The sequence below is a fragment of the Fukomys damarensis genome, unplaced genomic scaffold (assembly GCF_012274545.1).
Source record: "Fukomys damarensis isolate Sample0158 unplaced genomic scaffold, DMR_v1.0_HiC HiC_scaffold_2, whole genome shotgun sequence".
NCBI classification, from domain to species: Eukaryota; Metazoa; Chordata; class Mammalia; order Rodentia; family Bathyergidae; genus Fukomys; species Fukomys damarensis.
The window spans coordinates 21,453,930-21,468,595 of NW_022900914.1; the positions used below are offsets into that span (position 1 = coordinate 21,453,930).

General features: G+C 51.9%; 1 protein-coding gene across 2 annotated transcripts in view; it reads left to right on the forward strand.

The window, feature by feature from the left end:
* Pkdcc (protein kinase domain containing, cytoplasmic) overlaps positions 1-7,981 on the forward strand; it is a 9,818-nt gene extending 1,837 nt beyond the window's left edge. The window contains exons 1-7 of one of the 2 annotated variants that reach the window (XM_010604935.1): positions 7-51; positions 3,909-4,031; positions 4,582-4,853; positions 5,437-5,516; positions 5,765-5,872; positions 7,418-7,591; positions 7,731-7,981. In XM_010604935.1, the coding sequence (XP_010603237.1) occupies positions 10-51; positions 3,909-4,031; positions 4,582-4,853; positions 5,437-5,516; positions 5,765-5,872; positions 7,418-7,591; positions 7,731-7,816 (885 nt within the window). In that variant the 5' untranslated portion in view covers positions 7-9 and the 3' untranslated portion in view covers positions 7,817-7,981. Of the gene's footprint in view, positions 1-6; positions 52-3,908; positions 4,032-4,581; positions 4,854-5,436; positions 5,517-5,764; positions 5,873-7,417; positions 7,592-7,730 lie in introns of those variants that run through there. The other variant, XM_010604934.2, reaches the window with a different exon arrangement.
* The last annotated feature ends 6,685 nt before the right edge of the window (positions 7,982-14,666 follow it).

Here is a 14,666-nt window from a genome sequence, read left to right on the forward strand (position 1 = left end):
CTCAAGGAGATGGTGCTGCTGGAGCGGCTGCGGCACCCCAACGTGCTGCAGGTATGAGGAGGGTGGGGTTCCGAGAGGACTCTGTCTGGGAGTGTCCCTCTAGCTGGAAGAAACCGCTTGGTCTAGGAGATGGGGTTCCAGTGGCTGCCTAGCTTAGGCTCAGACCCAAACTAAAATGCTTCCCACTGCACCACTCTGCTTCCCTCCTGGGTAAGTGGCTCTGGGTTTCTCTGTTGTGTTTTGGGTTTTGTTTGTTTTGGTACCGGGGATCGAACTCGGGACATTGTGAACTCGAGACATTGCACTTGTGAGGGAGGCGGTGGAACCACTGCTAAATCACAAGCTGGGTTTCTCAATTTACACACTTTCTTTAAAGACAGAGGTCAAGATTGGGGGGGGGGGTCCCAGAACTCCAGGACTTGGGCAGTGGATTAGAATTTTAGGACTTTATTCCGGGCAGGAACTAAGGTACTGAACACCTCAACCCATAATTAACTCAATCTAAGACACTGTACACCATTCCTACCTGAGTTAGCTCCCAGCTGCAGCGATAGGGTTCCCCTTCTTGAGGGAACCTGAAGCCCACTTCTTTCAGTTTCCATTTAGAGTTGAGAAGGACCGGGAGGACCAGGTGGCAGGCTTCATTCCCAGAAAGTACTCACTGAACCCAGAAGCCATAGGAAATGAGGAGGAAAGTTGACAAGAACATACACCCAGGCTTTCTTAAAACTCGCCCCGGAGTTCCGCAGGCCTTAGAGTGGGTCCACTTGAACCACGGGGGAGGCCTTAGCGTCTTAGGCCAGAGGGCAGAGAACCTAAGGATCTGAATGTCACTGTGAGAGTGTATTTGGCCAACAGACTGGAAAGTTGAGAAGGCCAGACGCCCAGTTTCCTACTGAGATTCTGCCTCGCCCGTTCACTGGTGTGTGGGTGGGGGATACCCAGCTTGTCCTCTCCAAGCAGTACTTAAAGCTGGGCTCTCACAGTCCCACTGTTGCTGCCCTACTCCCCATTTCCTCTCTCCCTGGTCTCCAGCCTTGAGTCTGCCTAGGAAGAGACGTATGGTTCCCTTTGCACATGTCTGAGCGAACAGAGAGGGGAACCCCTGATTGTTCTTGGCCAGGAGAATGAACACAGGGTGTGTGCGGACATCTGTGACGAATCCTGTCCACACTTCCCACCTCCCAGGCCACTCAGATAGATTCACCTTACTCTGCTCCACAGAACTGACCAGAAACCCTTGAGTCCCTCCCTCTTTTCCTTGGGAATGAGATGAGTCCCTAGGCCTGGAGGGATGGGTGGGCAATGCGGAATAAGACCAGAAAGTTATATACTTCTGCTGGCTCCCCATGTCCCCAGGATTCCTGCTCCAAGCTCCACACTGGTCACAAGGAGGTTGGGCAGAGCTGACTTGTGTTTGGTTATATCTGTCTCACGGCTGACACTGTATCCAGAGTTTCAGGGAGGGAGCAGCTGGTCATGTGGCCATTCTAAATGGAAGGATCTTGTGCTTTTCACTTCCCAGGGACTCTTGGGAACTTTCTGGAAATCCTGGGTGTCATCCAGATTCTGAGGGGGTGGAGAGGCCATGAATGACAGCAGGACATTGTGTTAGTTCACTGACTCAAGACCTTCTGTAGTAGGACAGGTTTGACTTCTGATGTACCTTCCTATGTCTTCAGGAACTTTCTCTCTGATCTCACCAAACTTCCAGACAGTCATTCAGCTAGCACCCCAGAACATACCACAGAGTATTCCTCCTCAGTAATGCAGGTCCCCAGTGATGAAGGCTTCACAGGAAAAGGATGACAGCAGAATAGTTTTCACCCATTCCCCTACCCAGACGAGCCTGTCTGACATTGGCTGTTATTCTCAGGATGGAGTTAGCTACTTAGGGCACAAGAGTTGACAGTCGTAGGGAAAAGTGGGGGTCCCCCCATGTTTCTTAGGGATTGCTTTGGCATAGTTGACCCCCTGCACCCCAAACCACTATCCCTCTGACTTCACCTGTGCCACCTTTGCAGCCAGGGAAGCCTACAGTGGCAGTTTCCCTCCTCCAGACGCTTTAGTGAGGGTGTGGCTGGAATTAGAAATTGTGTTGTTTTAATACCTTTTAATCATTCAAAATTTCAAAACCTAGAGTTCCTGGTCTCCCGGGCCATGAGACTCCTTTCCCTACTCTGGGCAGCCCAGAGCTGAATCTGTGGGCTTTAACTGCAATTGCCGGGATGGCATGGCCTACTGTGGTCACAAGGGACTGCCTGGGGAGATCTTTCTGTCTTCTGTGACCCCTTCCCATCTCACCTCAGGTACTCCTGTGCATAGGCAAACGCACACAGACACTCCCTCACGTGATCGATTCGTCCAGAGCCCAGGGTCAGAGGGCACACAGATCTTCCTCCCACCCGAGCCTGGTTGTCCGGGGCTTCAGGCCTCATGGGCCTCAGGCCTACTTAGGCCCAGATTCTGATCATGCTAGAGTATATTTCTTCTCCCAGGCAAACAAAAGATGTGACTAAAATTCTCAGCTCAGGCTTCCTGGGGGGGTTGATGGTGTCTTTTTATTTTTTCCTGAGAGGTGTTGATTAATACCTCGTTAACAGTGCATTTAACGACCTCCGGGTGTTTAATAACCTTCAGAAGTTTCCCACAAAGGCTCAGACTCTGAGCAAGAAAATGAGAACCAGGCTCCAGGCTGCTCCCCTTACCTCCCCCCCATCCAGGTCTGGGGCCTGCTTGGGTTGATGGGGGTGGAGAGTTGAGAAAGAGAAAAAAAGAGGATGTCTGTAACTGTCTCCTAACCCCCCAACAATTTAAGTGATCTGATGACGAACACTGAGTTGTGCCTTTCCTCGTGTGGCAGGACAGGAGTAGCTGGCTTCAGGGAGAGAAAGCTGAAAAGGCACTCCTGAGGTGGAGAGCAGGCCTGGGAACACATGAATGATGGCAGGAGGGGTGACCATGAGGAGGGACATCTTGCCTGAAGACTCAGTATCCCCAGTGCCGCCCCTCCACTGCATAGCTCTCCCCTCTCCCTAGTTAGGACTGGACAACTCCGCCTTTGTGTTCCTGCCCCACAGGGTGCTGATTGTTTGGAGCCCACTCAGAGGCTTGAGCTGCTATGGAGTGTGTTGGGAGAGACAGGGCTCCCCGTGGACACCGGTGTAGGTATTAGTGACAATATCGGGCTGTTCTTCCTGAAGCAGCCCCTCCCCTGGATGAAATTAGGTAGGACGCTCCTTGTGACCATAACCCCAAGAAACGGATCTTCCCTGAGAAATGTCCCTCACTATACCCCCCCACTGCCGTGTGAGACAGGGTTGTGCCTCTTTACTTTTCCTCCTGCAAGACCCAAACAGAACAAAAATGAAGCTAGGAAAAAGTGGGAGTGATGAGGGATAGAATGGCATTGAAACCAGGAGGAAGTACGATAATCACTGGCTTTGCGTCAGCAAACAGCGTTCTTGGAAGGAGCTGGGTCATAGAACGGGAGTGGCATGCATTTGAATCCTAGCTCCTGTACTTTTTAGTGGTGTGAACTTGTACAAGGGACTTAACCTCTCTGGATCACTTTCCCCACCTGAAATTAGAGATCATAGTGGTGCCCACTGTGCCCACTAGGGTTGTTGTAAGAAGTGGATATTGCATGTAGTATGTTCAGCATAGTGCCTGGCACCTGCTTAACACGTGGTGGCCACACCTGCCCATGTCCCTGAGGGGCAAGAGGTAAAGGGCTGATGCACTCAGTGGAACTCTGGCTGTGGGAAGAGAGGACAGACTTCCCAAGAAACACAGCTCTTTTCCTATTTTCTGCTGGTCTCAACTGAAGCAAAGGCCTCAGGGGCAGAGCCCTTCTCTGTCCCTGCCCCGACCCTGTGACCTAACGACCTGCCCTGGGTTTCCCCCAGCTCTTTGGCTACTGCTACCAGGACAGCGACGACATCCCGGACACACTGACCACCATCACGGAGCTGGGAGCCCCTGTGGAAATGATCCAGCTGCTGCAGACTTCCTGGGAGGATCGATTCCGAGTGAGCAGGGAGGAGGGCTCCTGAATGGGATGGTTCTCCTTAGAAGGCCAGCCTTCCAGAGCAGCTTGGACTCCTCCTCAGCCCAGGGAGCGGGAGGGAGGCAGGGCACAGGCTGCCTCGGCCCTTGGCCAAAGGGTTAAAAAAAGAAGCCAGACCTAGAGGAGCTTGGCACCCTGTGCCCTGCTGTCCTCACCACTCCCTGCACCCAGAGCCACAGCAGGAGGGCCCTGGACCACAAGTCACCTTGAGGTCAGCTCGACCCTTCCTGTGTCCCCATGCACTGAGCTGAAACCACAGGCCGCAGCTTCAGGGAAGAGATCCATTATCCTCCAGTGCCCCTGCCGTTGCTTCGCACCCGCTCCATATTATTCGCAGGGGCAGGCCAGCCTATGGATCAGTCATTAGAATCATTGGCATCCTCGTTAAGGCCTTCGTTGATCCCTGAGGCTTAGAGAACAGAAAGGCCAATCCCTAAGCTAGATCCACAGCCCCAAAAGGGAGCCCCTGAAGAGTCTCTGGCCTGTCTGCCGAGCCCTGTGTCTGTCCTCAGATCTGCCTCAGCCTGGGCCGCCTCCTCCACCACCTGGCCCACTCCCCGCTGGGCTCGGTCACTCTGCTGGACTTCCGCCCTCGGCAGTTTGTGCTCGTGGATGGGGAGCTGAAGGTGACGGACCTGGATGATGCACGAGTGGAGGAGACGCCATGTACAAGCCACGCTGACTGTGTACTTGAATTTCCAGCGAGGAACTTCACCCTGCCCTGTTCTGCCCAGGGCTGGTGTGAGGGCATGAATGAGAAGCGGAACCTCTACAATGCCTACAGGTGACCTCCATTACCCACTCGGGAGCTCTAGCGAGGGAGGCAGCACAGTTCAGGGAGAGCTCGTACGGGGTTCAGTGAGGGAGCCCCAGAGGCAGGGAAAGGCTCCTTACCCACCCGGTTAAGAGGGAAATGTTCAGGCTTCTGAGGGTTATGCTAAAAATAGACAGCTCGGAGGAGAATCTGGGTTGGAGAGTGGCAGCTGGAGGCTTCTTAAAATAGTGCTGGACTCAGGGCCTCGGGCTGGTGGGACCAGTTCTTCCTCTTCCCACCTGGCCCTTGATCTCTCTGAAGCTCCTCATGGCTGAGAAACCCCAATTCTGGGACTGCTCTGATCTTGGGGGTCAGCATGGGGGTGCCTGGGGTGGACATCAAAGAAGAATGGAGAGGTGGGCCTCAGGTCTCGGTTTGGTCTGAAGTTAGCTGTAATCACAGCTGGGTCCAGACTCATTCCCTAAGACTGTCCACCCTGGGCTATGCCTGGTCACTGGGACTGAGAGATCAGGCTCCTTAGCCAGGTTGGAGTCAGAGAAGGATATGTCCCCAAAGACTATCTCCCCAAGCCCCTGGTTTCTGTGTGCCACAGGTTTTTCTTCACATACCTCCTGCCCCACAGTGCCCCGCCCTCACTCCGGCCTCTGCTGGACAGTATCGTCAATGCCTCAGGTGAGCCTCCAGTCCCCCCACCTACCTGGTCATCCCCCAGCAGAAGTGGGGTCAGGAATGACCCGGTGCAGCATGGGACCCAGAAATCATCATTTCCCAGGCCAGCATTAAGCAGCAAAGCCCCTCCCCTGGCCACCAGGCATCTGGGTACAGGTCCTGGAGGGAGAGAGGGAGGGGAGGCAGCTGGCATCTACTTCAGGCAGGAGCCGGAGCCCAGGACTGGGTCATAGCTGCACCACACTCTGCAGGAGAGCTCACCTGGGGTGTAGATGAGACCCTGGCCCAGCTGGAGATGGTGCTGCACCTGTACCGGAGCGGGCAGTATCTGCAGAACTCTACAGCAAGCAGCAGTGCCGGTGAGTGGCCCCAGCAGGGAGCAGCCAGGAGGTGGGGACAGCAGGAGGCAGCTCTCTAATTGAGCTGGGTGTCCCAGCTTCCCTCTGGGGACCCTTCTGTCCAGAGGCTGCCTTAAGGACTCACTTGGAGCAGTGCAGACACTGTTGAGCCTTCACTTTGAGGTCCCATCTCTGGCCCAGCTGGAGCAACTATCATTCCACCTTGAAGTGGGGTAGGCTCTGACCCCCCACACACACCCTCTGGATGGCTTCCAACCCCTCCATGGCCATCTGGCTTACCTCTAGAGCCTCACTTTTCTCACCTGTGGATTGGGCTCAATATTAGGAACCTCACAAAGTTCTTATGGGGATTAAGTGGCAGGTGAGGTGTGTAAAAGCAATTAGCGCACTTCCTATTACACAGCTGGAACACAATCTATGTTTGCTTCTCTTTCCTTCCTCTGCACTCCTGGGGCTGGGAGGGCAGCTGGAGGTAGAAGCCGCCCCCTGCCGAAACCGGCCTCAGAGTGGGCTCTGCCAAAGCAGAGGAGAATTTTAGCCACTGGCTACAGGTGGTGGCCCCTCTGCAGAAGCCCTTGGATTTAGCTGTGGTTGGCAGGGGACAAGGAGTGGGCAGCCTGTTGTGTTCAGGGAGCCCTGGCCAGTCTGAGGGGTGGGGGAGTCCTCGTTAGCCCTGTAAATAAAGTTTAACGAGGTGAACAATGGCTAGCTCTGTCCCTGAGGACGCCGTTTATGGGGCCATAAATCACAGCCAGCCCTGGACTTTGGTCTAGTCCCTGGCAGGAGAAGGAGGCCGGAGGGCGGGGTGGCCAGAGGCCCAAGGCTTGTGCATTATCAGTCCGAAACTGGGGCTCCCCAGGCAGTGGGAAAGACCGGGTGAAAGAGAGGCCTTCCACTGAGCTTTCTCCTAATTGGGAGACATGTCCCAAGCCTCTGTGCTGTCTGAATCGCGGGGAGAATTCAGTCCCCTCCTGAAACACTCCAGCCATGGATGCTTTGCATTTCTCCTTCATTTTTGTGCCTCTTAACCCCAGACCTCCCTGCCTGCCCCCAGGTCTGTCTGAGGAGCTTACCTAACCTCTCCCCTCAAGGCCAAGGGAAAGTTTGGCTGAGGGGTGCTCTGAACCCATGCGACCACATGTTGTGCACACTCGGGATCAGAAGCCGGTTAGGAGTGCAGATTCTCAGGGCCCACCCAGCATTCGGAGTCAGAATCTTCCTCTTAACAAGATTCCCTGGGGTTGCACACACCTATGTTTGAGAAGCCCCGTTCTACACGTCTAAAACACCCTGACCTGAGCAGCCACCCCAGACAGCTGGTGGCTCTGTATATGTGTGTGTCCGTCCCACACCCGTGCCCCATCTCTGCTTGGTCTTCAGTGAGTGAGTGAGTGACCCAGTTTTTGAACAGCAGTGGCTGCCTGCATCTCCATGCTAGAGGTGCTGGGCATCCACCTTCCCTAGAAAATGAGTCGTGCAGCCCCACTCATCAAGTGGCTCAGCCTGGTCACATAGCTGTCACATTCGCTTCACTCCCACCCCTAGAGTACCAGCGCATCCCAGACAGCACCATCCCACAGGAAGACTACCGATGCTGGCCCTCCTACCACCACGGCAGCTGCCTCCTGTCTGTGTTCAACCTGGCTGAGGCTGTGGACGTCTGTGAGAGCCATACCCAGTGCATTGCCTTTGTGGTCACCAACCAGACCACTTGGACAGGTGAGCTCAGGGAGAGGGATTCCTGAGGGAGGCGGCTGGACTTCCCTAGGGGTTGGCAGGTAGTGGGTGGCTTTAGGAGAGTGGCCCTACCTCCAGGGACAGAAGCATCCAGACCTGTTCTCTCTCACTTCCACCCCAGGTCGGAAGCTGGTCTTTTTCAAGACTGGATGGAGCCAGGTGGTCCCTGATCCCAACAAGACCACCTATGTGAGGGCCCCCAGCTGACCTGTCTGAGGGCTCAGCTGAGCAGCTGACCGACCGTCCTCGCCAGCTGGGCTTGCCTGCGGCAGGAGTGATTTACACCAGCAGCACTGCGTGTCACCTGGGAGCGCCTGCAGACAGTGCTGACTTCCCAGACAGACTGACATGACCAGAACAAACGTGCAATAATGCAAAATGTTAAAATGTGAGTTTACCAGCCTAGGTCTGAGACTGCTGGCTGTCAGGCCAGGAATCGATGGTCGAGGGGCTGCAAGACAGGCTCAGGCTGGTCTGCACCGGGAGCGCTCCGTGGCCAGCCCCATCACTGTGTTCATAGCGTGAGAATGTAGCCAAAGCCCTGCCACTGCTGCTGCACACGACTCAGCAGGCAGGGGTCAAGTGAGGACAATCGGTCACACAGTGTCCTCTCAGCTTAGCTCCACTCAGGAGACTTGGCGTGGGGGTTGCTCCCAGAGAGGCTGGCTCTGGCCCCCTGACAAGAGGAGGCTTCCAGGCCATCCTGGGGGTCAGGAGCCAGGGTGCACATGTCCAAATGAGCCAAGACTGGGAGGAGGAGGAGAAGGAGGGAGGAGCAGGTTGCAGTTTGAGCCAGGACCTGGGGTGGGGGTGGGGCCAGGGCCTTTCTGCCTCATTTGCTTTCAGTGAAAGCCGCAGAGCAGCCAAAACCAGGCTTTCCCCCCTTCCTGGAGTTTGCATATCCAGAAGTTTTTATACTTCTTGTTCATTAAATTGTTTATTTTTGTAAAAAAAAAATCAATCAGCTAATAAAATGACTTTTCAAGGCAAAAACTCTTCTCAAGCCAAAGTTTCTTGGGCCGTGACATACTGGCCCTAAGTCTGTGTGTGTGTGTGTGTGTGTGTGTGTGCACGTGCACATGTGTGTACTAAGTTTCTTGGGCCGTGACATACTGGCCCTAAGTCTGTGTGTGTGTGTGTGTGTGTGTGTGTGCACGTGCACATATGTGTGTACACACACATGCTTCAGGGGGAATGATCAGGGTGAAATACCAGTGGCAAACACCAAAATGTGTCTTCCAGTCCCACTTCTGTGGTGCCCACATCCCACCTTGGCCCCCCACATCAAGACCCAAACAAGATATTCAGACTCCCTTTTCCCCATGGAGGTTCTCAGTGTAACACATCCCAGCTTCTCATATGCAAAGCCCTAAGCCAAAGGAATGATGTTCTCATTGTGGGATATTAGCCAACTCCATTAATGGTGGAAAAATAGTTCAGGACAGAGACACCAGCAGACCCCAACAAACCTCCAGCAGACACCTTTGCCTCTGCACAGGGCTGCCAATCACCACTGCCCTCTATAAGTTCCTGAGCCTTTCTCTAAGTAAGAGGTATGTGGAGAGTGAGGAGAAAGGAACAGCTATGGAAAAGACCAGCCCAGCTTTATGGATTTCAGTAAGGAAGTTCTAGGAGTGTATGGCCACCCAAAGCAAAAACTAAAAAGGAAAAAAAACGAGGACACAGGCCAGAGAAAGCCCCACCAATGAATGCAGATTTTCTTACTTAAAATCCTTCATGCCAGGGATTTAGCTCAGTGGTTCCACCACCTTCCTTGCAAGTGCAAGAACCTGAGTTCAATCCCCACTACCAAAAAACAAAAACAAAATCCCTCATGCTCTCTCCTATTCAACATTCAACTTTGAATGTTCTCAAAGGGCACAAAACTTTGAGGGCTTAAAAGGAATAACAAAACTTTCCCTCAGAACTCATTTCCTCCTGAGCAGATAACGGTCGGTGATGTTTCTCAGATGCAGGATGTCCCTGTGGTTCTGTGAGGAGCTGGTATTGGCTCTGGAGTCCCCACCACACACACCACTGTGACCTGCAAGGTTACTGCTCACTACTGCCATCCCAGGTCACACACCCTACATCTTGTTTCTGGAAACTGGGCAGAGGTCAGAGTCGGAGCCTTCATGGAACCTCACACCACATGATTCAGCCACCCTCCATCTTCACCTCACAGGGTCCTACAAGCCTTTCTCCCCAGCTGAACTCACCGCTGCAGCACACATAGTTCACTCCACCGCACTGGGAATTAGATTTTGCTCCTCCCTTGTTATTGTCCAACTGTCATCTAGCCTGAGGGACTCTGAGGGGAGGAGGAATCCTGTTATAAACTGACCTTATGGAGGTGGAGTCTCATAGTCTGGAGATAGACGGATCCAGTCACAACCAACAGAAAGGCCCCAGGATCCTCACAGTAGGCAGGGAAAGAGAAGGCTAAAGATAAGTCCAGGCTAACTGCCCAGAGGACAAACTCATGGGCAAAATGGAGAGGGGCAGAGGAAAATCAAGACTGCAGAGGGCCTCTGGTCTCAGTGAGGTACAATTATCCAGTTTTATCTACCTGAAAGCAGTCCAAGGGACATTCTCAGTGAGCCCTAAGTCACAAGCTGTGCTGTTCAGTGCTGCCTCCCAGGGGGCCAGAATCACAGCCAGAGGAATCTAAATTAGAGCCGCCTAACTGTGACAAACTAAAATGGATGTCGATACAGCATAGTCTTTTCTAGAAAGATCTGCCCACAGGCTGCCGAAGGGGTGGTGGTAGAAATCTTCTCCCTCAGAGCGTGCACCTTGCTTCAGGACCTCTTCCTGGCAGCGGGAATGACCCGCTTGGTTCTACAGAGTTGAGAGAAGAACATTTGCATCTGGAAGTGGAGAGGCAATGGAGTGCTCAGGGAGAAAGGGAATAGTAAGTGGGAAGGCCTCAAACAAAATCATGCCTCCCCTAGGAAGGCCATCGACAGGGAGCCGTCTGTCTCCTGAGAGGACTTTCCATTTCTGGGTGCCACACACAGAGGCAGTGTTGCCGAGTGCTTCTGCGTGAGGCTCTGGAGGCAGGCAGAGCTGGGCAAGCGCACTGAACACTTCCACTTTTTGTTCACCAGGTCACCATGTCACCATGTTTTTTGCTCGGCTTCCTCATGTGCAAATTTCAGATTGATAATATCTGCTACACACAAGGGTCATGGGAACTGAGTGAGGTTAGGCACGTAAGGGTCTTCTCAGTATCAGCAAGCAGTGAGTGCTTGGAAAATACTGCTGACACTGTCACTTTTGTTCCTGGTGAGCTGAGCACTGAACGAATGTTCATCCAGGACCTGGCTGGAAGAACAACCAGGGCACAGCCACACTGCCCCCGCCTCTCAGGCAGCGCCCAATGGGAAGCACTGCCCTTGACCAGGGGAGGTGGGCCTGGCTCTCCGGGTCAGTGCCCTGGGCGTGGAGTGTATGGCAGACAGAGGAGGAAGAGGATTAACATGAAAGCAGAAAATGGGATTAGGAAGCCTCAGGATAATGTGCCCATCCATCCCTCATCCACGACAACTGCTTCTGGAGCCCAGAGTACACAAGACTTGGTTGCCCCTGGCTTCCAAGGCAGAGCCAGGAAAGGAGACTTGGTAGACTCCAAATGTAAGAGTACTCGGTTTGGTAGGATGAGGGGCTGGCTGTGATTGGCTACCAGCCAGGCCTGGCTACCTTGATGTGACTTTCTCACTTAATCCTGATGGCAACTGGGAGTGTGGTGGGGGTGGGCGTGGCCCAGAGAGGTGAGGAGCCAGTCTCCAACCCCAGACATCCAGAAGCCTGCATCCCCTCTCCCACAGCCCGTACAGCATCGCCCTGAAGATGAGCATCACCTGCAAGACCAATTACGACTCATTTCCACTGCTGCTTCTGGGAAGGCCCGCCTTTGACCAGAAGCCCCCTAGGCGTCTTGAAGGACACCAAGTCTGCCCCAGTAGTATCATCCCCTAAGAGTGAGCATGTCCCTAAAAACCTGGATCTAGGCACAGTGGCACATGCCTGTCACCTCAGCAGGAGGATCACAAGTTCAAGGCCAGGTATTGCTATTCCAAGGGGAGACAGTGCTGCATCAGTCTAACTATGTAAAGAGGTAGACCAAGATCCATGCTAATATTACCTTGGAAGCACTAGAGGCTCCCTAGCCTTTGTGTGGGGAAGTTCATTCTCCCACCCTATTCCAAGCAAGGCCCTTCTAGCCTCCTGTCTTCCAGACTGTGGTTGCTTTTGCCTCTTGCCTCACCCAACCCAGCATCTGACATCTGCTCGCCTAATCTCTGGCTTCATTCCTGCCCCAGAATGTCTCTCTGAGGAGCAGTGACAGGACCTCCCTCTTCCGACACCCCAGTCCAATAGGAAACAGTGCAATGAACATAAGATACATTGGCAAGTTTGCAGGCACTGGGGATGACAGGGAATAGTGCTGCAAGCTGGAGACCGTAGAGACTGAGTCACTGCCATCTCCACCCAAGGCAAGGGAGTGGAAGCTGTTGCCAGAACCTGAAAAGAAAGCCCTGGATGAATCATTTAGAGGGGCATCTAAAGAGGAGAAATAACCAAGGCACACAGACAGGGTGGCTTTCACAAAGAGACACATACTTTCATTGTATTCTTCTTCCTCTCTCCTCCCAATCTCCTGTCCAGCTCAAACTCACCTTGAAAGCAGAGGGCCAAGGAGCTTGATGTGGGTTCCACAACCAGCAGCCCTGAAGGCAGAGAGCAGGGTGGAAGAGAGGACAGGAGCACACCTCCCACTCTACGCCTGGGCCTGGGTTTGTCTTCAGAGGAGGGCAAGCGGAGACCTCTCTTTTGTACCCAGTCCCACTCTTACTTGTTCAGCTATTTGTTGCTCTGTTTGAAGTAACACCTTGCGCCCAACCTTCAGGGGAGTCCCCTACAGCATGAACTCTCAACAGCCACAATTAACTCCAAGGAGGAAAAAAAATTGGTTCTTGTAAGATGAAAAATATTAGGTATTACAATAGTTTTTGGTCCTCCAAAGCACCACAGGGCCTAAGCACATATACCATTGTTACTCAAAGTCCACAGAAGGTGGTAGCAATTAGGGAGAAAATATCTTAAAATGTCCTCAGGGAAGGACAATAAAGAAAAGTAGCTTATAAAACACCATGTTAGCAATCCACACCCCTCACTCAGGTTGTCACTGAGAGGTTTGAATCTGTCGCCTTAGAGAATGAAATGGGCCAGGGATTTAGTTCAGTAGTTCTGCTGCCTGCCTTGAAAGTGCAAGGTCCTGAGTTCCATCCCTGGTACTGAAAGAGAGAGAGAGAGAAATTTTATCATTATTTTCTAAACTGATTTATTCACTCTTTACATAATTCGTGATAAAAACGGTACCGCTGAAATCTTTTTTTCACTTAATGCTTTACTTGACCTGCCTTTGACCCTGTTGAACATCTTCGGCCACCCATGAGCCTCCAGCAGACTAAGGCCCTTTGTAGGTGTTTCCCTAGGTGGAAAAGCTCAGGCTCATTAGCAAGACAAAAGAATTCAGTGTACTTCCTCTTCTAACTGATCCAGCCACAAAATATTTCTTGATGCTAGCCATGGTAATGAATGCTGCAATTCTGGGCGTAGGCCCCCGCCTTTCAGGAGCTCACAGTGTCACTGGGGATGTCACAAAGATAGACTAATTCGACAAGACAATCTTTGAGATGTGACAATATAGCTATGAGGCGGATTTCCACCTGTGATTGTGAAAGCCAAAGGGTTTGATGGTCACTTCTCATGTCGTTGCTGGCCAGGCACATCAGTCCCCCAGCAAAAGCCTGCCGCCAATATGTTGCCAGGCAGAGAGAGACTTATTTGTCCTCGCTTTACATTTCTTATCTGAGCCAGTTCGCTATTTGTCACCATTCTCCCCATTCCCATGGTGACTCAACTTCTTCAACAGGTTCTGCTGTGGAGCTCTCCAAGGGTTCTTGAAAGTGAAAATAGATTGTGTCTACTATTTGTCCCTCCCCCTTATCCGTACACTTATTTGACCCTTCAAAGAGCTCTAGTAGATTAGAGGGCATGGTTTCTCCTTGGCAAAGGCAGGCTGCCTTTCCCCAGGAGATGGAGTCTTGTCAAACGCTCCATATTCCTGCCCCTGGAGTGTCTGCTGATTTGCCCAGTGCCCAGAGCTGGTGGGCCATTTCCCAGAGACCCTTCTGGTGCTTCCAGCAACACCACATGGAGGTCGATTTCAAGCAAAGACTCTCCTTTTGTCCTGCCTTCCATGATATTGATCTTATTTATTGGCTGCAGAGGGTCGGCAGGGAGTGGGGAGGCAAATAAAAATAAAGTATAACAGTAGGCTTTGCTTTTCCTTGCTTGGAGATTTAAGGCACTGGATTCATCTGAACTCGTGCCGAAGGGAGTAGTGAGGTTATCGGTATCACATTGCATTTTATGATACCACCTTGTTTACACCACTCTTTAGGTTGTATATAGGATATAAATTACCTTCAAATACTCTGGTCATGTTCAGTCACTTTTTTCTGCCATCAATAAAAAATTTTAAAGGCAGCCTTTGTTATAAGAAATGATGATTTTCCATAGGGCACAGAGATATTGTGATTGAGAAAGACAGTTTGTCTTATATCTCAGCCTCCTGTATCTTTTTGAACTAGACTTTGATGCTATGTAGATTCTTCTGACTCCTCAGTTGAGCTCTGCCACATTCTGCAGTTATTAAGAGCAAATGAGTTTGTTCTTTAAACACAGACCTCTGCTTAACACATTTAGTATTATTTGACTTGGGTCTCAAGATAGTGCTATTCCCGGAATGGACTTCACATGCTGAGATTAAAAAAAAAAAAAAATTACCCACAATCCTATCACATATGCTGAAATGACCTTTTTTTTCCTATAGCCTCTCCAACAATTTGCTGAGATGAAGAGATTTCTAGAGGGCACTTTCGGGTTAGGAACGTCCTGGTTAACTCTTTAATGCTCGAATCTTTGTTTAGCCCATTCGTGGTGCTTCTGAAAATATATTCTGAGTAAATAATTCAAAATATAGGCT